This window comes from Barbatula barbatula, assembly GCF_947034865.1.
Source record: "Barbatula barbatula genome assembly, chromosome: 2".
NCBI classification, from domain to species: domain Eukaryota; kingdom Metazoa; phylum Chordata; class Actinopteri; order Cypriniformes; family Nemacheilidae; genus Barbatula; species Barbatula barbatula.
In genome coordinates, this window is record NC_136767.1 from 27,511,255 (window position 1) to 27,535,270 (window position 24,016).

General features: G+C 38.0%; 1 protein-coding gene across 2 annotated transcripts in view; it reads right to left on the reverse strand.

The window, feature by feature from the left end:
- The window catches only part of rtn4r (reticulon 4 receptor), a 60,501-nt gene that overhangs the window by 30,800 nt on the left and 5,685 nt on the right, over nt 1-24,016 (reverse strand). Inside the window, exon 1 of one of the 2 annotated variants that reach the window (XM_079474247.1) lies at nt 261-311. The exons of the other annotated variant lie outside the window; for it this stretch is intronic. Coding sequence (XP_079330373.1) covers nt 261-267 — 7 coding nt within the window. The 5' untranslated portion in view covers nt 268-311. Of the gene's footprint in view, nt 1-260; nt 312-24,016 lie in introns of those variants that run through there. 2 annotated transcript variants of the gene reach the window in all.

Below are 24,016 nucleotides of genomic sequence, written 5' to 3' on the forward strand. Positions count from 1 at the left end.
TCTCTCATCAGCTCTAAAAGAATTCTTCATTTATATTCAAACACAGCAGCAAACTGACAGCACCCCCTGCCTCCCCCGCAGACTTCGCATTTACTCTCACACATATCTTGATGCAATTAGATGCAGTGTTAAAAATCGCACGCATCACAGCTCTGACACATCCAGCAATATGATTTGAAGAGAGCTTAGGGATTTCATCTACAAACCCGCCATTCTTCTATCGGCAACAATGACCCATTGTGAATGACAGACCAACTTACCGTGCATTACTGAACGCTGGTGTGATGATATTTCCACTGCATGGATATTCTGAATTTGGGGGCAAAGTCTATTCTGAATTTGACTACTAGGGCCTGTCTTAGCATCGTAGGGCACGCCTTCAGACCACATTCAGTCTATTCACTGACTGTCTATGAATGTTGCACGCAATAAAAGGCAAGTACTGGCTACAAATCTGATGTTTCAACCCGATAGGCTGTTAGAACGTCTGGGATTTAGGGTACACTAGTAGAGTTGAACCTGTGCTTACAAAGCACTAAGCTGATATAATGAATGTACCTAAGGACCAAATCACAGGATTTGCCAAGTAAGTACCTTAGGAGCAAGCCAATTATATTTATATGAGCAGAACTGGATTCTCCTTTTCCAAGTTATCCCTTACAGAAATGATCTGCGGTCTATCTATAGTAACTATAGTGACAAATTTACAAAGGGTGTGTGGCCCAGTCAGCTCCCTAGGTTGTGAATCAGTATATCGTCGTGAATACAAGTTTGGGCACTGCTTAGGGCCCTAGCTCACTACAAGATAACTTCTTTAATTCACTTAAACATTTGCCCACCATTGACTTTCCGAAGTAATATATATTCCTACTATGGAACGTCAACAGAGGCAAATTTTGACATGAACTACTTAGAGAGAGCCCACCCAAAAATGTTAATGTGGTCATCATTTATTCACCCTCATTTGGTTGAAAGCCTGCATACGACTCTATTTCTGTGGAACACAAAGATTTGGTAACCAAACCAAAAAGTTCCATTGTATGCACAGGCACAAAACCAACTGTTGTTTGGTTACCAAACATTCTTTAAAACATGTTTTTTTGTGTTCTGCACCAGAAAGTCATCTTTGAAATAGTCTCATCCTCAGACGTCACACCGATGGAACGTCTAATGCATAAGTCAAACTTGTCTGGAAACACTTCAGCACGTTCAAAGTTTCACAGGATTTCCGGGAGATATGCATGTCTGTTACTGCGGGGACATTTCCACACCTTCAGGAAGCTGCACAAAACAGGAAGCTGCACAACAGGAAGCTGCACAAAACGAAACGTGTTTGCTTGCTTTACCTGTCAGTCATATGGCCTCATGATTTTTCTTCACAGCCAATATACATTTCTACCAATATCTTCAGTGTTTTGTTCAGACAGTTGGGCGTTTATCTGTTATCAGCCATTTCAGATGAACCAAACCCTCTAAACAACATAATGAATTGTGATTAAACGCTGTGTGTCGGTCAGACACTCAGTAGTCAATTGTTCCTCAGAAAAGCTGCAGATTGGAACAGACTTTGTGCTGATGCTCAAAAGTCTTGCTCTGCGAAACCAAATGATATATTACTCAACAGTATAGTAAAACAGCATGGTGTTTTGCATGGGGTTAACGCTGCGGTCTCGTGGTAATTATAATGATAAATCCGTATCTATCACAGAGGTTTAACCGAGTCATGCCCCGAGCTACGGTTCAGAAAACAAAAGCACTCTCCTCTCACAGTGCTTTGGAGTTCACCTGTCTCTGATGTTTTAGGACCCGTCTCTATGCTGTACAAGCCAGACCAATGATTGGTGTCATTTACCAAGAAGAGCCACAACAAGGATGACTTCCCTCCCGTTTATCATTATAGTCATCCATTGGCTTTGATGTAGAGGTGATAAACACTTCTTTATGGTTTATTCATCGGAGCAGGGCCTCACGTCCAGCAGAGATTGTGGGTCAGTGCTTTGGTCAGTCAGAAAGATGTGTGCGGCGGATAAAGACTTACGGATATCAGTTGTTTGTCTGTGCGTAAAGACCTGTGACAACCTTAATCACACAGGGGCCAATAGACAGACATGTCTCACAGGTCAAAGGGGGCTTTTCTTGACATGACAAAGTGGTGTCAATGGATGTTTAAGAAAATCAATATGCTGGTTAAAATACAATGGGATCAATGATATCTTTTGCTATAGGAAGCTGAACACAAGAAACAAGATTCCTATTTTGATCATTTACGATAAGAAAGTTTAACCAAAATGTTAAATAATATTTAATATTTACATTTTAATGTTTTGAACAGAGATGGCGATAGAGAGGCAAATATTCCAGATTCAGATGCTGAAATTAAGTTGTTTTTTAAACTAAAATACAGTGCATCCGGAAAGTACTCACAGCGCTTCACTTGTTCGACAATTTGTCATGTTATAGCTTTATTTCAAAATGGATTCAATTAATTATTTTCCAAAAAAGCACATGTACATATTTACAGCCTTTGCTCAATACTTTTGACACCAATTTCAGCCTCAAGTCTTATACTTATGTACATGTGCTTTTTTCGTTTTATATATTTAATACATTTGCAAAGATTTCAAACAAACTTCTTTCACGTTGTCATTATGGGGTGTTGTTTGTAGAATTTTGAGGAAAATGATGAATTGAATCCATTTTGGAATAAGGTTCTAACATGACCAAAAGTGGAAAAAGTGAAGCGTTGTCAATACTTTCCGGATGCGCTGTATATCTAAAACTTTCAGAAACAGATTCACCAGACGATTTTATCGTCGCTGGCTTCTCAAACCGGTGAAGTTATCTGTATTAAAAAACAAAGATGGCTATTTGTTCATTTCCTTTGTGTATCCCTGTGTCCAGATTTAATAGGAACCAAAAAGATATGCTTGAAATGCAATGTAAATTAGCTCCATTATAAACCGTTAAACATTTCTGAAGAGATATATTTTAGGATGAACAGTTGTTTTCATTAATGTGCTACAGAGCCTCTTCGCTGGAGTGGATTCTTATATCACCTAGCAAATGTTCTCAGTCAATAATTCATAATTTCTTTCTGAATTGGTCTTGAAAAGCCCAATCTGTACTATGAATATGAAATGTCCCCAGAAAATTCTGTCTGTAATTGTGCTTTGAACGCAGGATTTTTTGCCACTGACAGCTTCATCTGTTCCGCTGTTGTTTTTCCTAAGTGGAAAAACAGATTTACCACCCAGAAAGATCTGTCTTTGGAAAGAGACTTGGAACTACTCACACGGGGTAAGAATAAGTCATAAACGTTCTTTAATCTTCAAAGTAATTTGCAGATGATATAAAAATATGGTGTGTTATTACCCTCCTTAAAATACTCATTGCAGGTTACAAGGAGATAACCAGATGGGTTTTAGATGCTGGAGTCATGGTGTCCCCAACATAGTTAAAGGGTTTGTACACCCAAATAGATTTTTAAAAATGTACTCACCTGTATATCATTTCAAACCTGTCTGGCTATCTTTCCTCTGCAAAACTGAACGTTGATATTTTGAAGAATGTTGGTAACCAAACAACACTGGCCTCCATTGACTTCCATTGTATGGGCACAAAACCTGAGATATCTTCTTTTGTGTTCCACGGAAGAAAAACTCATATGGAGGTTTGGAATGACATGATGGTGGCCGAATCGTTTTTTCGGTGTGTAATTCCGTTAAAACCAAGGTTTCCAAAAGGTTCTATGTTATGTTCCAAAGAGACCCTTTTATATCCACAGAAGCGTTCTTTGCACAAAAGTTTCCCAGTGGTGTAAAAAAGGTTGGAAACCTTTAACTTAAAGGTTGTCAAACAAAAATGGTTCTTCTCTGTCACTGCAGCAAAGAACCCTTTTAGCACCTTTATTTTTAAAACTATAGTGTTCATATCCTGACTGTTTATTTATCATTGTTGTTTTCACACATATTCTGATGAGGTTTTTTTAGGTTTAGGTTACGTCTGTAATGAGGTGTCATGGGAAATGTTTGCCAAAATTGTCTGTTTTCGATTCTCCGCCGTTTTTGATCAGCGATAATTAATGGTAGCTCAGCCGTCATTCTCCTCCCTAACCCTCATTCTTCTTCTCATTATTATTCAATAAAGCATAGCAAACAAAGGCTGAGATTCCCTCCGTGATACCTAAACCTATTATCTCAGCAACTCTGCTGTGACAAATTGGTTCAGCCGAAGAGGGAAGGTCAAATATTCGAGATAGGCTGTAGTGTATCAATGAGCTGCAAATAATGCTGCATCTGGCCAACAAGACGGGCTTTAGGGAGGCAGGTTTCTTAATGTTTCTATAATCCAGTGAGATCATCCAAATCGCTGCCAGGCGCATGCATCCGATAAACATGAATGGCAACATTAGAGACTATTCAAAAAAGCACAATATAGCCTTCCTTTCTTTTCCCAGATCTTTTATGCTAAATGGAAGCTGAATTGGCGTTGATCTGAAAAGACTCGAGAGAAGAACTTTAATTGGAAGCCTAAAGCTTCTTTTACACAAGGCTTGTCATCTGTTTGAACCAACTAAATACAGCGGGCCAAAATAACATGATTACCTGTCGTCTTATGGGTTTCACAAAGCCCAATTAGGCTATTAGGCCATCCACACGCCACCGTGCTCATCTGCTACTGAGCAAATATATGCATGTTGGAAAAGTGCAGTTTGGTGATAATCAGACTCATTTGTTTTGCATTGCTGCAGGTGCATGCCACTGTACAACAAGGGATTTACATTAGGAGTGGTGAAGGTTCTTTGCAAAGACACACACACAGAGAGAGACATGGGTGAGATATTCTGTATATTAACTGTTGGAATGACGCATTTTGGGCCCATGAATCATTTTTCCGTGAAAATGCTTTTTTATGAAAACGTAATATAATTATATAATAATTGTAATAGCTGTAATAATGGTGATAGTTTAATAATGGTATAATCATTAATATTGCTATTTTATTACTTTATAATAATTCATATTTATTATATGATTTTTATTTTAGTATATATGTTATGACCTTGAGAGTTTATGCATCTGAATTGTTCGTTGTTTGTATTTTACTCCCTCTCTGTTCCCGTATTATTGTGTTCCACGTGAGCGTGGTCTTCTTAAACCAGTTGGTGATGATGATTGGTCTGAATATGCCCCTACCACCGCCCTGAATACTCGTTCAGGGCATTGCTGCCATTGTGCTATCGTGTCTGGAGTTTTTCAGTTCATGTAACTCTAGTTACTGTCGTGATCCGCTTTCGGTCTAAAAATCTGATTTCTTCAGATTGTTTGTACTTTCTAACAGTTAACAATCGTAGATTACACCAGTTTGTCCCAGAGAGTTATTCGTGTGTTTTAGAGTTTTTTGTTATAGTAACTTGAATCCAGAATCTTTTGTATGAGAACATCTCTTGTTTTATGATTTGGATTTTAAGATTGTTGTTTATATGCTCTTTAACTATGTAAATATTTATTGCTTACATTATTGTACATATTTTTGCCAAACTTAAGGGAGGTAGGGGTTCAGAGGTCATTTCTTTTATAAACCTTTTTTCATTTTGTTTATGATTAAGGGAGAAAGTTGTTTTTCTTTTTGCTTTCATTCAAAAAAGTTTATTTAGATTCTAAAAGAGGATCGTTTTGTTTATTGTTTTAGCCTTGTCTGCCCCGAAGAGATTGCCTGTATTTAATAAAATTCTTCATTTGGCAAAAAACTCTCTGTGTCGACAAAGAACCTTTGTTTTCTGTTGCGACTTATAACAGAATGTTAACAGACTTTTCTGTTATTATCTCATGAGAAAAAACTCAAAAATGAGCCCAGGTTTGCCAAATCTGCGACTATAAATCAACATTATTAAAGATTTCAATAAGAACTCTTCTGTTCAGTTCTCATCAATGTTACCCAAATCTAGATTATTTTACCTGTTCAACCATTCATACTTCATACATCAAATATTCTTCATGCATTTAAACAATTGTCTCATATTTAGTTTTCTCCTAAACAACATTAGAAGGAAACATCTGAGACTGAGTTAATACTTGAAAGAAACTCAACTGGGAACTCCATCAAATCTCCTGAGTTTGGTCTTTGCTTCAAGCTTCGCATCAATTGGTAAATTCAGTTTAGTTGTTTGGGAAAAATGGTGCCACTGTTTCGCCTTTTAGATCTGAAAAAAAACCTATTTATATTGAAATCAAAAAAATATTTTAAACTCTATCGCTGAGTCCTGCTGACGCACTTTGATTATTTCTATCATAGCTTTCTTTCCCTTTATGTGGCATAAACAAGTTTGAATGGCATCCTGGTTGTGTGAGATTGTTGATATCTGTTGGGTAACATCAGAGCTGTGGGCAAGGACAAACCCTCTTTAAACGCTTGAGATTCTATCAAAGAATACACCGTCCTTATCTTCTCCACCTTAAGTGTACAAATCAGCCCTTTGAAGATTACATGCAAGAAGATGCGCGCGCCCAATCCTTCTCTTTGCATAACTGCTGAAAAAAGCAACCGTCATTTAATATTTTTTCAATGACACATTTTGATTCAAGGTAACATGTGCAACCACAACACTCGACGATATGATAAAGATGAGCATTGTTTATCTTCATACACATGAAGTATAGCAGGGACTATAAATGATGAAATGCTGTCGATTGGGATCACTTACAAACAACCAAAAGTACAACTTGTCAGTGCCCTCTAGCACTTAAATCGCTGCTGGTGTAAACACCTTTTTAAATAAACGCTCACAAATTATAATTCTGTCACTTTTCCGCTCTCTAAATGCACTGAAATATGCATGAATCGGTGAATATGTATTTGGTTAACAGAGTCATAAGGTTCGAGCAAATGTATCAAAATCACGTTACGGCTCTTCTGTGCACAAAATCACGAAAAACATTGCAGACTTTACTGACTTTAAATTTTAAACTCATCAGAATCAAAGTAGTTTTTATTTTTTGTTTGTTTTATAGGAAATACATGAATATCAATATTTTTTATTTAAAACGTTAATCTACACTATGCCATTGTTTCGGAAATATTTGTCGTGATGTGTGATATTCATAGAACATGGCTAAACATTCATAAGACTTTTCACATATCACACTTTTGTCCCCATAGCATCAATGGACATAACGCCCTCCAAACTTTATCAGGATGTATTTGTTATATTTTTTCCTGTTTTAATTTGTTATGGATTTAGGCCTTACGCAAATGTACGTACGTACTATTAGGGCTGCTAGGGAACATCATATTTAAATATGGACATTAGACGTACCAATAAAAAATTGCTGTCTTATCAAATATTCCCTACACAGTTATCACGCACAAAAGAATTCACAGTGGCGATATTATCACGTTATCTCTTGCAAAATCTTCTTTACGAACTAAAAGATGCAATCAGTCAAATTCATCTTAAATTTGGTTTATTTTATATTTTGTCTTTGCTCAAGGCAATTTTTTTAATTGTTACGCAGTTGATCAGTTTTGTTTCACGGTTTTAATATCGTGACTCCCCTAATTTAGTTAATGCTTGTTATCTATCCACAGTTTTGTTTATTTGCAACAAAATCATGTTTTTATAGTGTCGTATTTGTTTGAGTTATTATTACTTAATCAAAACAACCCAACTGGAGTTTTATTGATATAACTTGGAATGCACAATAAAAAAAGATGATTTTAGAAATGTTTATCTGTTTTAGGAAGTCAACTTCATTTCCCATATAAAATATCTTGTTTTTCTTCCTATTTACAGGTTTAATGTACATTGGGGTTGTTCAAGTCTTGTAAAGTGTTTATTTATATGTTTAGTTTGGTCGGAATAAGGTGACAGTGTACCTTCTCTTAATAACAGCGCGATTTGTATAAGAACACAAATCAGACAATTTCTCTACCGGTTGGCTTCTTTCTTATACCTAGCTGCATGTACGAAACATACAATCACTGAAATCACCCTTTGAGACGAGTAAACATTCCTGATTTCAACAAATACAGACGTTGCGTTCGATGCTTTTAACTATAGACCATGACTCTACGCATACTTGCGTTACTTTATTATACTTTTAAATGGTGTTAAACTAAATTATAGAAGGAAGTCAATACGCTTTATTATTATTAATCTAGTTTAAATAGCTTTTCATCTACATAATAGCTTTCATCCACGCTGTCAGCCTTCGAAGTGCATTTATCTCCATTTGTGTAAAACTGGAAAAAGATGCTAGCATGCACGTAATGAGTGCACAAAGCTCGATAGACATGTTAATATATTTATATGTGAACCAGTTTATCAGTGTACTTTACTTTTTCTTCTGTACTGTGCCAAAACTAGTTCAGTCGATCCTAAAAACCCAAGCAAAGTGATGATGCCAGTTCAGTTATCAGAAATCCCCCTCCACTCTTCAGGGGGCACAAAAGATGATACCGGTAAGATTGTAGTTCATCCTGCAAAGTTCCAGACATCACGCTTACAATGCTCTGTCCTGGAGGACCTTCAGGAACTGACTTGTTCGACAACACTGTTATAAAATAAAACACTACGGGGATATTTTCTGCCCGTTGTCATAAGATACAACATTTACTTTTCTCCCAGCTGTGCTTTCCCTCGTGTTACTTTCAGCTGTCAGCAGGGCCAGGAGTAATATTGCACTTCTTTTTTCCAACCCGTGATGCGGCAGATGTAACGGTGTATTTTACATTAGACATGGACACCGTTACACTCCAAATTTCCCATCTGGGATCAATAACGTACATCCAGTTCTTTCAAACTATTCACACTTTTTAAGAAAAAGACAACATCGTGCAGAGAGGCAAGATGAGGTTGATGACTTTCGATTGTGGAGCCGATTAAACCTTTCAAGCCTAATTAGGCCAAATTTACTGAGCTGGGACCTGCTGGGAACCATCAAGAGGGGCCGTATGAATGATAGAAAATAAGAGAATAAAGCTCAAGCACCTCCAGCCACACAAAACCTTAATCCCCTCCAGGTGGCCACAATTATGTGGAACCACTACACCAATGAAAGGCCAATACTCAACCTCCTTGTGCAATTCAGTTTTCGGTTATTGGTCCTGCAAAACTGAGAAGATTTATATATTATAATAGCAGTTAGTTAATTCCAAACTTTGGAAAATGTACCATACCTCCTAATGGTGAATGTACTGTACCACACTGTACCTTCTTGCATCTCTCGAAACTGCCCGAGTCCTGATGTTTATGCGCTGGGACATTTTTATCATGGTAAGCTAAAAGTTCAACTCCGTACTCTTTAGTAAGCAAAAATGCAGCCACTGAAATGTTTCCCCTTTTACAGTGGCCTTGTTTTGCACTTTAATAATTCTGCTGCCTGATGGATAAACAATGAGTTTGTGCCTGCACATTCTGAACATTCATTATGCTGAAAAGCTCTCAAGGAATTACACCAGAGCCCCGGCTGGTTTTATTGCATAGAGAAACGGGGAGAGCCGGGATAAAAGACTCCAGCACATGTGAGTGTGTTGCATGTCATTGATAAATGAATGCATACATGTTAGTGTCAGTGTGCATGTATTGCTGGCTAAATAGATCAGTAATTATACTGAGGGTGGCCTTCGCTTTATAAACTGCAGCAGGACACATTGAAGGCAAGCTGTAATGGTGGGTTAGACTGTGAAAATGAAAAGATAAGACTTTTAAAGGTGGTGTACAGTGCCTCAGAGAGAGAGAGAGAGACAGAGAGATAAAAGGCGAGCATTGCATGAAGGAGTGGAACATCAATATTCAATGGGCTCTTCACCCCAGAGAATCTTCTTCTGAGAGTTTCTCCTCTGGACCTGTGCACACGTGTAACACGCACACCCTCTCTCTCACTCTCTCTCTCTCTCTCTGTTACCTATCAACATGACTTTTACCATAATAACACTATGGTGGTATTAGAGATACCTTAGAAGACTTTTTAGATATTTACCAAACACACACAGATGCTCTCTTGCTCTCTCTCTCTCTGTTTCCTTTCAACATGACTTTTACCATACCAACACTATGGTGGATACCATAGAGGACATTTTTAGAAATTTACCAAGGATTTTTATATTCATATTTTTGGAATGACCATCTGTCCAGGGTGTATCCTGCCTGTGGCCTGGGATGCTGGGATAGGCTCCAGATCTCCCGTGACCCTGAAGAGGACAAGCAGGTTCAGAGAACGGATGGATGGTTTTCTGGACGTTAACTAATAACATACGTTTTTACTAGAACCTTTTATGGGTTTGTTTGTTTACATTTTCCAGCATAATTTTATTGTTTTATCTACCATAATCTACCATAATTATCAGATACCACGGTATTACCCTACAGTACCTTGTTTTTTAAGAGTTTTGGCACGGTAAAGAACCTCGACAGGAATAACACAGTGTTTTACATTTTTTTGTTTCGCCCGACAGTTTTATAGTTCTTGTACAATTCTGTGGTGCTAATTATTCTGGTAATGTTTATTTTCATGTAGCAACAATGTTTTAGTGTATATTTAGCTTAAGTGAATTTTGAGGTTATATCATTGTGGTGAGGAAGGCGGGACGAGAGCCGTGACGCGGGGCCGGTGGCGTGAGTGATAAGTGGAAGCAGCTGTGCGCGCACCGGTCCCGCATCTTATCACGGAGGAGATTGGGAGCTTAAATGGATGTTCGGCAGGACTGTTGACGAGAGAGGACCGGGCCCGGACATATGTTTAGTGTGTGTATGTTTTATGGCCGGCAGTCTACCATGAGGTGGCTGCCGGTTTATTCAGTGTTTATTGTTTATTTAATTAAAGTTTTCGTGTTTTAATGTTCGCCGGTTCCCGCCTCCTTCCTTCCCTTCTTACGAACTTTATTACATTGGTGCCGAAACCCGGGAGGAAGGAGGGACATGCTGTCAGAGAGCCCTCGCTGCCGAGGGTGATCGCGGTGCTGACGAGAGCCGTGACACGGGGCCGGTGGCGTGAGTGATAAGTGGAAGCAGCTGTGCGCGCACCGGTCCCGCATCTTATCACGGAGGAGATTGGGAGCTTAAATGGATGTTCGGCAGGACTGTTGACGAGAGAGGACCGGGCCCGGACATATGTTTAGTGTGTGTATGTTTTATGGCCGGTAGTCTACCGTGAGGTGGCTGCCGGTTTATTCAGTGTTTATTGTTTATTTAATTAAAGTTTTCGTGTTTAAATGTTCGCCGGTTCCCGCCTCCGTCCTTCCCTTCTTACGAACTTTATTACAATCATATTATATTGAGGTTATATCATTAGTTACGATATATCGGTGTATTGCAAATAAACAAAGAAAATCCAATTGTCACTGTCAGGAAATTCTAGAAGTTTCTGTAGCACTGGGAAGGAGGGATGAAGCGAAAAAAAGGTGACTATGGTTCCTAAGGAACAGTAGGCTAAAAAAAGGAACCAAAGGGCCTCTCGACCACTGTAAGTTGAGTAGTTTATACAGAATGATTTCACAACGTAACTTTTTAAAAATATTTTCGCTTTAATTCGTAATGTTTCTTTATGAAGTTTAACACGCTGAATACGAAAATCACATTCATTTTAACCAACAAAATATTTGTTGGCCACCTCACTCAGATTGACATTGTCAGTCTATATAAATTAAACTTCATTCCATTTCAACACAGCAAGGTGAACAAATATAATACACACACAATAATAATAGAGTGAGAATTATTATATTTTTTTAATTTACTAAATGGACGCCAACTTATTGGGACAATAAATATCTCCCGACCACCCCTAACCCCAAGATTCGAACTTGCATTCATATGTAACTACAAACTACTTGTTATGCGTCTGACTCACTACACCACTGAAACGACTGGCAAAGTTACGTCGTTTTTACAATCTACATTTTTTCTGGGGTAGGATCCATTCATGTCCATAGGTAGACCAGATCTGAGATCATTAATCTAGTCATTTTCTACAGTATTGTACAGCCATGAATAAAACTTGGATGAGGACCCGCAATCCCCCGGGCCCATATGCACCTGCATACCCTGCTACGCATCTGGTTCATAACACTGAGCTCAAAACAACAATTTAACATAACAGTTACTTAAAATGAATCGTCCAACACTCCAAAAGAAGTGTACATTTGATCGTTTTTGTCTTTTATGACTGTTGTTAAAGATGTTTGTTTAACATTTTGATTCGGTTATAAAAATCGTTCCTCTGGATCTGGACCAATGTTTGTTAACGTCTTCCTAATTGGTCTATAACACTGAGCACTATGGTTTTGCCATATGATGCCATCACTGTGCAAGGTACTTCCAGAAGTCCAGGTTTAAGATGTAAGTGATGAGAAACATCTGTGTTCTAAATAAATGATATATATAGTTATATAAAAATAAAATCACACAATTTAATGTAATTAAAATCTATACTGACCCCAAACTCGAACAGTTTGCTTAGATTTTTGGAGATATTTGTGAGTGTGTATGCGTTCTCAATGATCTCAAAGGTCAACAATGATCCAATCCAAGGCACTTTTAAAGCTGCTATGAAATATAAATGGGTTTTCGGAGATGCAGTTTGTCTTTGAGTGGAGTTAGTATTTGGGTTATGTTTTGGTTGTTAAACATCATTACCACATCATACTTGTGACACAGACACATTATTTTAGAGTTACAGGCGCTTTCAACTGCCTGGCCAACGTCGCTCTGTTCTCATTGCTCTCTGAACTCTTAATGATTATAATCTGGCTGCTTTCTCCGAGTCCATCATGAACCAAGATCCCATTAATGCCCGATCCCACCTGCAGCTTCCACTCCGACTGCGCTCGGGTCACAATAAAGCAGGCATCATTAAAGAACACGCTCGCCTTCTGTGCACCGCGGGCTGCCTGTCCTCGACCTGTTTTCTCTGTGTGTATTTTTAGTCCGTAGTCTTGCAGTGTTTTAATTTCAACTGGCATCTTTGAAATTAGACGCGAGATAAAAGGGATCCCGCTTGAAGTTAATATCTCTTTGAAGAGGACTTGAATTGGCAGTAGAATCCCTGGCTTTCTCCCCCTGAGCAGAATACCGGATGAGACGATCCTGCACCGTCATCCCCGGCAAACACGAACACATACACGTGAACTGTCCCTCTCTTTCTCTCTCTATCAATCATGTGGGTATTTTCCTCCGTTATTTATTTACCCCGAGTTGCCTCTCCTTGCTCTCAGCCTGCCTGCTTTCATCCGTCGATCTAGGCCGTCCTTCTGTGTGATGCGATGGTTTACCGTCTTAAGCCCCATTGCTTCCTGATGGCTGATAAATCGGAGTTCGGACTCAAGGTAGAAAGGCAGAGGGAAATAAACCCTGTAGGTCTTCAGCAAATGGGGCGGCAATGCTAACACATATCTTTCTTTAACAAGACGCGGGCCCTTTGCGGCATGAATATTAAGACTGCTCACGCTTTGATCAGCTCTCTGACATAACAGTTCTTTCTTCCCTTCTTTATATTAGTTTTTCTCTTCATCTTGCATCTTCAAAATAGAAATCGTAACCAATTTTTTGGTTGAAAATTAGAATGTGCTTGTTTGTTACCCAATCATGGGTTGAAACGATCCAATATAGGTTTAAGGGATAGTTTACCCAAATATATTTTGTTCAAACCATTGAAGTCTTTGGGATCCAATGTTGTTCGATTATAATGTTGTAAGTCATACAGATTTCAGATGATATGAGGATGAGCAAATAATCAAAACATATTTAGATGAACTATCCCTTTGACTTTTAACCCAACGGTTGGTATAATCCATATTTTACCCAACCATGCATCATGATAATAAACGACCCAGCAGTTTTAGCATGAAATTTCACAGTATGCATTGTAATGGATGAAGAATCTCTCAACTGTTATAAAATGATACGTTTTTGTGTATAAATAAAATATAGTATGAATTCATTCCCGGACATGCTGTGTTCCTTTTAGTTTACTATGTATTTGGAAAAAACATACGTATGTTGTACCTAGAACTGTGTATATTTACCAATCCGGTCTGAATTGATCTAAATCCTATCATGATTTCTGGCCCTATGTCACTACTTCTTGATAAACAGCTTGACAGGAGAATATCAGCGTGTGACAGAAACCCCCTGATGACATCTGAAACATGTAGGCTCTACAGCTCTTCAGTTCTTCAACATTTAACATGACAAAAGCATGTGAGAAATCAATATTTGACAGTCTATTTGAAAAGCACGGGCTGAATTTGTACAGTCCCTGGGGTTCAGACATTCATTCTCACATTATTGAGCCATATTCCTTCTAAAAATGGTGTTTAGGGATGGGAGGTATACGTCCGAAATCGTATCTTTTTATCTTATTTTAAATCCAATAAAAATATTATAATAAAGAATCTTGTGGTATTAAAGTCCCAGTGTAATTAAAATGTACAATTCTTGTTTCTTGTACAAATCTAAGTTGGATAATAAAACAAGCAGATTGACCAGGAGACATGTGAAAGCAGGACTTCAAAAGACGTTTCATAGAAGTGTTTAAGAGGTATGCTTTGCGCACACACACACACAATGTCAGTGTATGACACAGAACAGCTTTTGCAGCGATATTAAAGTCATGGAAGCTGTTATTTGACCGTTGGTTATCTTAGAACGTGTGTAGCTGAATTCTTATTACCAGCTGAAGGACTGTGATGAAAGTGAAAGTCATTAAGCGCTTACAGCTCAGTCTAATGTTTATAATCTCTGATAACCAAACAATCCTCCATCGGCTCTTTATCTTCTCTAAGGAAGGCCTCGCCCCTTTCTTGACGTATTCCTTTGGGCAGAGGTTATCCAAAAACTCGGAACAGTGACATCATGTACCCGGGAAGTAAAGGGCTGTCGTCTGATTCCGGCCGTTCTCTGTAGTCCTTGAAAAGCTAATTCTGTTAAAGACAATATCTCGCTTAGCAACATTACACACTTACTAGGGTTTGAAATTCGGCATTACAGGGAATGGCACCTTTAAAGTACAAGAAAGTATATAAGAAAGTAAATAAAAATCTGAAAAGAAATACTGTTAAAAGCAATGTCTGCCTAATTTGATCCTTTTGCGTTTATAGTTGTGTAGTCTATACAGTTACGCTTTTTTAAAAAAGGTGTGTAAAAGGTTCTTCAATCTCATAACGTACCTTAAACATCTGAAGATCCTTTCTATACACAGAAGGTACTTTGTGGCAGAAACTGGTTCTTCAGATTGTAAAAAAGCAAGAAAGAGATGGTTCTTCAAAGAACCTTTGACAGAAGAACCGTTTTAGGTTCCACAAAGGACCATTCTATGGCATCGCTGTGAAGAACCTTTTAAGCACCTATATTTTTAAAAGTGCAGGTTTATTCCTGTCATGTTGTTTCAAAGATAATTAGAGTGAAAAACCTCACCCAGACATATGTTGTTTTTAAATTACAACATTTTTATAGATGATTATCATAGATGAAATTATGTGACATTTTTGGCAGGGAATAAAATATCAAGCAAAGTGGGGAAAGAAAGAAGAAACGCTCAACAAACACGCATGTGCACAAATACACCCCGTCATGTCACACACACACACACACACACACACACATACTTGTGAAGTACACACTAGGCTGAGGGTGTAATCTAGAGTTAATTACTGCGCTCTTGACCTGCGAGTAAAGCGGGTGGCTTTGGTGCCGTCTCTGTATCAAATGCGTTAGTTCAAGCTTTCTCTAATTGCTTTAATTAATCATGAAGGAAGTCTGATCTGCTGCTAATTGATAACAGTTTTAATACAACGGCAAATGGATAACAATGAGATCTCACCATTCATTTGTGAAATACTAAAATTAGATGGATAATCAAGTATTACGTGTAATTCATATAACCACAGCGTTCATTTACAGTAAATGATTCATCCATCCAACCCCTATGCATTACTGCAGTGTGTGTTCATTATAACCTATTGCAGTTATATGGAAACAATATTTTTATTTGGAATTTGGGAGGAATATTGTTTGTTGTTCACGGAATGAAACAAAAACGGATATTTTACCTACAGTAAATAAACCTGAATCAGAAATTAGGCTCTACATTTTCTTTCGCAGCTATATACATCTAAATTCGACAAAGGAAAGTTCTTGAAAAAAACAAAGTTGTAATTTAATCCACAGCTCATATACAAATCGCAAAGGCAATGTTTAAGAACATCTGAGTTCTTGTCTGCATCTACAATATTCTCACCACATTTTCTTCACATGTATTTCTCTTAAACCTCTCTCTCTCTATTTCCTTCTATCGCCTAGCAGCAATGTGCAGGGATGGAGGAAGGTGTGTGTTTTTAATTGTGTGCGAGGTGGGGTCAGGTATTCTCCTGGATCACAGTCTTTTCTGGTGTGGTAGACAGAAATAGATCCTCTAAGGTGAGAGAGAGAGAGAGAGAGAGAGAGAGAGAGAGAGAGCAGCCACAACATGTCAACTTACAATGTTATTTATGAACTCTGACTCATTTCCATGTGAACAATCCTCAGCCATTATCAAAACTTAGCTATACATGATACAGTATGTATATATAGCCTTGTTTGTACGTTAACACTAACAACTTCGCAATCCTTTTTTATGAGGTGGCTGATTTATACACATTTGTACAAAGTCATTGAAAAACTTATGAATATAAAAACCCAAATACTAAACCTCACCGTCATTGGTGCTAAAGCAGAACGTATTGAAACTTACAAATATAAAAGTACAAGTTTAAACGAATTAGCCATTCAATTTTGTTGAGGGGAATATTGTAAAATGTTTTTTTCAAGGCCTATGAATATTACGTGATTTGATTTTCTAGAAACTGGGGATGTCAAACGATTAATCGCATCCGGAACAAAGGTTTGTGTTTACCTAATACATGTAAATGTATGTATAAATTTTTTATTTATAAACAAAATATTTAGGAAATATTTGCATGTATATATTTATATTGATATTTATCAATTATTTTATTATAAATGCAATATTTAATAATATTTTATGTCATTCTATTTATATTTCATTCTATTTAATTTAGTTTATAAATAATAAATTAATATGCACACTACACAGACACATATTATGTAAAAACAAAAAGTCCGGGTGCGATTAATCGCTGTCACTCCTTTGACGGCCCTAATAGAAACACTGCAGTACATAAAAAACCTGTGTGGCATTAAGGCAGCCAATCAGATTAGAGTATACTGAATCGAGAAAATCTGTTTTATCGCACTGTCAACGAACGGACTGTGGGAGATTATAAGAATAAAACTATTCATTCTTAAAATAATTTTACTCTCAATAACAATGGCAGATTGTTCACATGCAGAAAATGGGATGTTGGCAGTGGGCCGTCCTCCCATCTCTGGTGTTGATTAGGGAAATAATTGTGTTTCCAAGAGACCCAAACAGACAATTAAACAGAAAATGAAACCGCAGCGCTCGCATCCATGTTTAATCACAGACGATTTGGAGTACGTGTCATCGAATAGATAACCTACGAACAAAGCCAACTTCCAAGGTGCTGGTCTCCGATTGGACCAGTTTCATCTTGTGGACAAACGATGTCACCCGCTGTTGAAAAATCTATAGTCCTGTCCTGATGCCAAGTTTTCAAAGAGAGATCTTTATCCAGTCCTGCATCTACCTCCCGCCTCTCCTCACTCCCACGGAGCAACGTGAGCGACTGGAGATAACATTATCATAGACGTTCCTCCTGGGAGACGGTGGTCGCATTTAATTTGCCATGTTCTGATACAACAATAATCTGCATGTACCACACCCAGCCCTGTCAATTACAGTCCCTGATACGCTCTTGACCATCCGAAACCCTCCGAAATGCCTATGGAGGTCTGATTCTTATCAAAATGTGTGGATTGAAACACTGTCAGTACTTTTTTTGAGAAGACAGAGATCTTGAAACTTTTGTATTATTTTGTATTATTACTATAAGATGTAATATGTTAATCATGTAGCTCAACTGTCAAGAGTATAATGGATAACAACAGCAAGGTCATGGGTTCAGTACCAAGAGAATGCATGCATGGATAAATATACACCAACTTAGCATAACAGTTTCTGCCAAATGGATACATGCAAATGTATATTTCCTTTAACTGTTGGCAAGAACTTAGGTTGCATGATTTAGAATCTACATTATGTCAACTGCTCTTTCCAAGATGTTTTTCAGATTTTTTTCCAGATTTTAAAATCTTTAGCAGACATCTTACAGATGTACCTCTGTGCTATCTGTGTTGTTTAATGGTTTTGTGAAATAAATTTACTGTTGATTGTAGAGGTACAATAATCTGGATTTAATCTCGATTTAACATAACATTCTGATGAAGGACTTTCTTTTATTAGAAATGGAATAGCCTGATGAATCATGCACGATAAGAGAAACAGAGAAACAGCTTCTTCTTCTGTCTCTTCCGCCCTGTTTGCAGTGGATTCAAAAGCCAAGCTCTGGTTCTATCAAGCTGTTTTTGACCCCATTAGAGGTCTGCGGAAAGCCGAGCGATTGCAGTTCCAACTCTCTAGCTATGTGGATATAATCTCCTCATTACTGGAAGTCTAGGTGATGTTTTTCACCCTAATTATCTGCCATTTTTTGCTTAATAGTGAGTGTGTGCTTTTCATTAAAGATGATTTATCTGTGCTTATGTGTGTTCGGAGGAGATGTTAATAAAATAAAACATGCCATTATTCCGTTTACTTTACGTTAGTCATTTTTATCTTTGGCTTAATGTCACTATGTAAATTAGCTGGTTGGTCTCTAGTTTAATATGTCTCTTTCCTATTTTCTGTCTATCTGTCATTCCTTCAATACATATTTACTTCATTCAAATAACAGACATGAATTGAAGAGAAATGTATAGGAGATTTAAGATCTCAAAGTCGACAATGAGATTGAATGAAAAGCATCTAGCGGTGAGGTTGCAAATAGCAACCAATGGCTCACCCTTCCCTTTCGAAGCACTACGGTGGCTGACACGGGACAAAGATGTTGTATGAACAACGCTTCATTGCTGAAGGAGATAACGTATTTACGAAACACACTCTAGAGCAGTTTGTCGTGTATACAGATAGTAATCGCTCATTTTGGGGTTATAAAAACAACGCTTCATTGCGTAAGGTCTGATGATATCAATGTATACGGATATATTATAATGCCTTCCTGTCAATAGATCCTTCACGAAATTACACACAGCACCAAACACACACAAAGACCTTTTTTTCAGTGCTGTAATATTTATTTTGTAGTTTGTTTTGGCAATCCCCTTGGAACTATATACTGTACATAAAGATGTATTTTATCAGTTATCTGCTTGGTTTGTGCATGCTCTAACTTTTCCTGGCGGAGTTTCATTAGAAATTCTTTGCAGTGCTTTCCAAACGGGGAAACAACGTGTCTTTAATTTGTGTGTGGTTAGGGCAGGAGGTCAGAAAATCCACTTTTGTTTCTACCTCATTTTTTGTGCAGGAAGAGCACAGCCGGGCTGGATCTGTCTGTACCTGCCTGTTTCTATGGTGAGGCAGCGTTCACCGAGTCTGTACATTGTCAAGGCTTTTCTTAGCTCAAGGCTGGTGACAGACGACTTTTTTACCGTGCTGTCTGTTAAGTGAATTATAGCTTTCTCATTTCCTCCTCACTGTAGCTACCATTTTAGTTCGTTTGTACAATTGCGTTTATATGATTTGGTCTAAGTGAGTTCTAATTTAGTTTTAGCCGGATTTGATTATACGGAAGACATTATTTGAGTGTTTTGTCTTTGAGCTGTGACTCCTGGGATAGTCGCTTGTTAATATTGCTGCTAAGGCAAACGTCACCGCTAATGTTGTTTATAGTTTGGAGGTTTGGAGTCGTCCCATAGCGTTTGAGTATTGAACAGGGTCTCAAATAAACCTTTTTTGATTTATTTGTACTGTAAGTGTTGGTGGCCTGGTAGAGAATGAAATGCACCAAAACATATTTAGGAGGATTTTATTACCTTAGAATGAGCTATTTCTATCTAAATACACCGTGGGTCCTCTTACATTCGGCATGTTGTAATTCGGCATGTTGTTTCTACAGTAGCTCTAATCGGACAAACTGCTTTACAGAGCACGTTTATGTTATCTCCTTAACAAAGAAGCGAAAACTGATGACATCTTTGTCCTTTGTCAGCCACCGTAGTGCTTTGGAGGTGAGGGCTTTGGTTGCAATTCGCAACCTCTCTGCACCTTTAATCTGAACCTTTAATTTAGTTGCAAAGGTATATACTTTCCAGATAGCAAAGCCCCGGCAACCACCCATCACGACAACCCTACAAATGGTGTGAGAGGAGCTTGTACATCTAATCTTGTAAGATCCTGAAAAAGTTGTTAAACCTCTCCCTGGTTTGAACCGAGTTTGATTTTCACTCTGCCTTCTGTCTGGCCTAATAAATCTACAGTGGGACGCCCTAGAAAACTCCATTATCATGCATCACAACATCTGGTCGAGTTTACCTCATTCATTTCCCGTATTGTGTCGAGCACATAAAAAATCACCTATAACACAGGCTCTATTTGTTCTGCTGAGGTCATTATCGCTGTAATCATGTGTTTGATGCTGTTAGAGAAGTCATTTACTCAGATTCACTCAAAAATTGATCTATTTTTTCACCGTGTTTTGGCCTTCTCATCTACCAACATTTAGGGGCCGTTTACATGAGACGGTTTTCAAGTGAAAGCGCAAAACAATTTATGCGATTTGGCTGTCCGTTTACACGGAAACGGCGTTTTAGGGGACTGATAACGCAAACTTTTTAAAACGAGTTTCAAAGTGCAAGTTTTTGAAAACCACAACGTTCTCATTTCCGTGTAAACCCCGAAGTACGCAAGAACGAGAAAACGACATCGTGCGCATGTGTATTAGGTGTGGGGGTGTGGTATGCGAGAATACATCCAAACACAACGAAGGAGAAATAAATACATCAATGGCGGTTTACATGAGTTTTTATGCGCTGCGCAATAGTTTGTTAACTCTTCTCCAGCAAAGTTTAGATTTACTACACCAGTGTTATAACCACCAGCGGAGACAACATTTTATCTACAGCAAAATCTTAACACTCATTCATGGCGACGAAGGGTTTTTAAACGGCGCTTTTGGATCAAACTTTTCGCCATCTTGTTTATGTGCGCACGCTTCTCTTCACTATGAATGAGGAGAAATGCAGCGCTCTGTATTATGGTCTCTTTAGCGACGATGGTCCGCCTTCCAATAAACCGTCAATCATTCATCAGGGACTCGGTTATTTTTTCTTTACAAAGTGATAATCGTAATACAGCGTTTTAGTCGTTTTTGCGGATCTGTGTAAACGAGAATTGTTTTAATAACGTTGTCGTGTGTACGTGAAACTTTTCAAAACCGCAAAAGAAAAACTTTTCAGTTTTTCATTGTGTAAACGTGGCCTTAGTCGTCTTCAAGCAGACCGATGACATTCTAAATACAGTATTCTTTTGTGCAGGCGCGAGTCCTGATTGCTCATTTTGAACGAGGCTTATGAAATATATTTTCTCTATTTTTCTTTACAGGCCTTGTCTTACACTTTACTGGGTTTTGCTGTTTTATTGTATTATGGGGTTTCTCCTCTGAGTATATCAACCATTCACTTTGTGACTTTGACACTTTGTGAATGCTTAGTTTCTGTCTAGCCAATTGTCTGTCTATGTCTGTGATTCTTTTTTCTTTTCTCAGCAGAGAAAACTATCTAAGAGGAGCAATAATTGCACTTCTGAAATTTTATAAGAAACAGCGATGATGGCAGCAGAATATTTTGTTCTTTTTACTTTTTGATCCTCCAATATGTTTTATTTTTTTCTAAAATATCTTTTGAAAAACTAATATATAAAAGAAATTCAAAAAACGGAACTAGCATACAATACTATTTTTCGAGGTGGCTAATTCGTAGGAATTTTTTAAATCCCATTTCTAGTACTATTTTTAATGGCTTTTGTCGCCCCAATGATGTAAGGTTTAGGGGTGGGGCTTAATTCAAAAGAATGACATATTAATATGAACTAATACAAAATAGCCATCTTAGAAAATAGCCCCGTTAATACGAATTCATTAAAAATTATTACAATATAAAGAAGCAGCTGACTTCAAGGACCCTATTTTCACGATCTGAGCGCATGTTCAGTTCCTCAAAACAGCAACGCGCCCACAATGCGCCTGAGCACAGCTCTTTTTTAGACCAACACGCAAATGAACGTAAATACATTTGCCATCTAATCATGCAGGATGGGAAAATTAGATCTGCGTCGGGCTGAAACTGGCAAAAACACCTGCGCTACGCCCTGCGCCGGGTGTACGATAGGGCCGCAAGTGTCCATTTTCTCTCCATTCCGTTCTCATTACCGTCTAGAAGAAACAATTGAGATAATAGAGATCTTAAAAAGAACAAAGATTAGCAGGTTGTCACCCAAATACATTTTATTCTGACCCGAATAACACAATGTACAAATATTGTGGTTCTCTAATCCTGTTTGATTTAATAGCCATGATTCAAAGCAGAGGCAGAAATCTATATCGTATAGAACTCCTGTCAGCGCTTGAATCCAGGTCCGCTGTCTAATTGCGCCGATTTCCAAGAGATGAGGCTAAAAGATTGCCGCTAATGGATCTGTAGCGTAGAAGGTCTGAGAAATCGTAGTTGTCTGAGTGATAACAGAGATAAAGCGAGAGAAAGTGGAGGTGGAGAGGGCCAAACAAAGACAGGCAAAGTGGAAAACTGAGACGATGGACGACACTGACATATAGTCCAGACAAAAGCTCCAGTCATGCACCTAATTTAAGGACGTCCTGCGCTCGCTCTAATTAACTATTTACCAGCCCATCTATCACGAACTCTATTCAGCTACTCGCAGAAACCGCTCCCTCTTCAGATTAAAGGATAAATGATTCATTAGCAGGGGTGTGTGTTCGGCTAAAAATGGTCGCTCGCTGTAGTATTCATATTCAGGTAATATAATGAAACAAAGCCGTGAATTAATATTTGGCCAGGAACAAGGCAAGGCTAGCACATCATGAGAGGAGAGTGGTTGTTAGCTTTGTTTGTTTTGAAAAGGAGGAAGAGGTCTGAGATGGACTCACGGCTTATCTCAGAGGGACTCTGTATTGCGTGTCCACCTCTAGACAATTACTGCATGAATTCCAACACGCCATGTTAGATGCTGAAACGCATTTACATCTGAACCCTTGGACGTGGATGTTATTTCTGCTGATGTAACTGTCCATTATGTAAAGTTGCGGTGGGCTTGTTTATGATGGTATGAATGCACACAAGGTGTCTTAATATGACAGTATCACAATAACCCTCATTTTAATAACTTGATTATTGATATTACATGATGCTAATATTGTAAATAGCCGACATATGCTTCAACATAGTGGCTGGCGGTACTGCACCTGTTTTGTATTTTGTTTTAAAGGAACAGTTCAAAATTAAAATATTGTCATCATTTTTGTTCTATTTGTTCTGTTATTACCAAACAGATCTTGGCCACCATAGTAGAAAAAAAGTATTTGATCTGTTGAACACAAATAAAATAGTTTGAAGCATGTAGGAAAGCAAACAGTTCTGGGGCACGTTTGACTACCATTGTCATTTTTTCTACTAAGGGAGTCAAGAACGGTTTGGTTCCAATCATTCTTCCAAATATATTTCTCTGTGTTCATCAGAACAAAGAAACACAGATTTGGAAAAAACTCAAATCTGTCAATGATCGCAGAGGTTTTAGGACTGCCCCTTTAAGGTTACAAACTCTCTCTCTCCCTACAATTGCATTTCGATTGATTGACCAAGAAAGAGTTGAATTTAACTTTGTTTGATATCATTGTGAATTCGTCTGGTAAAAAAGGTATGTATACCTATACAATAGCTAAAAATTTTGTATTTATTTGTTTGCACATCAATTTCTTGTAAAGATTAAAATCCAAGTTTTGAACTGTGAGATTAGAAATTGTATAATGG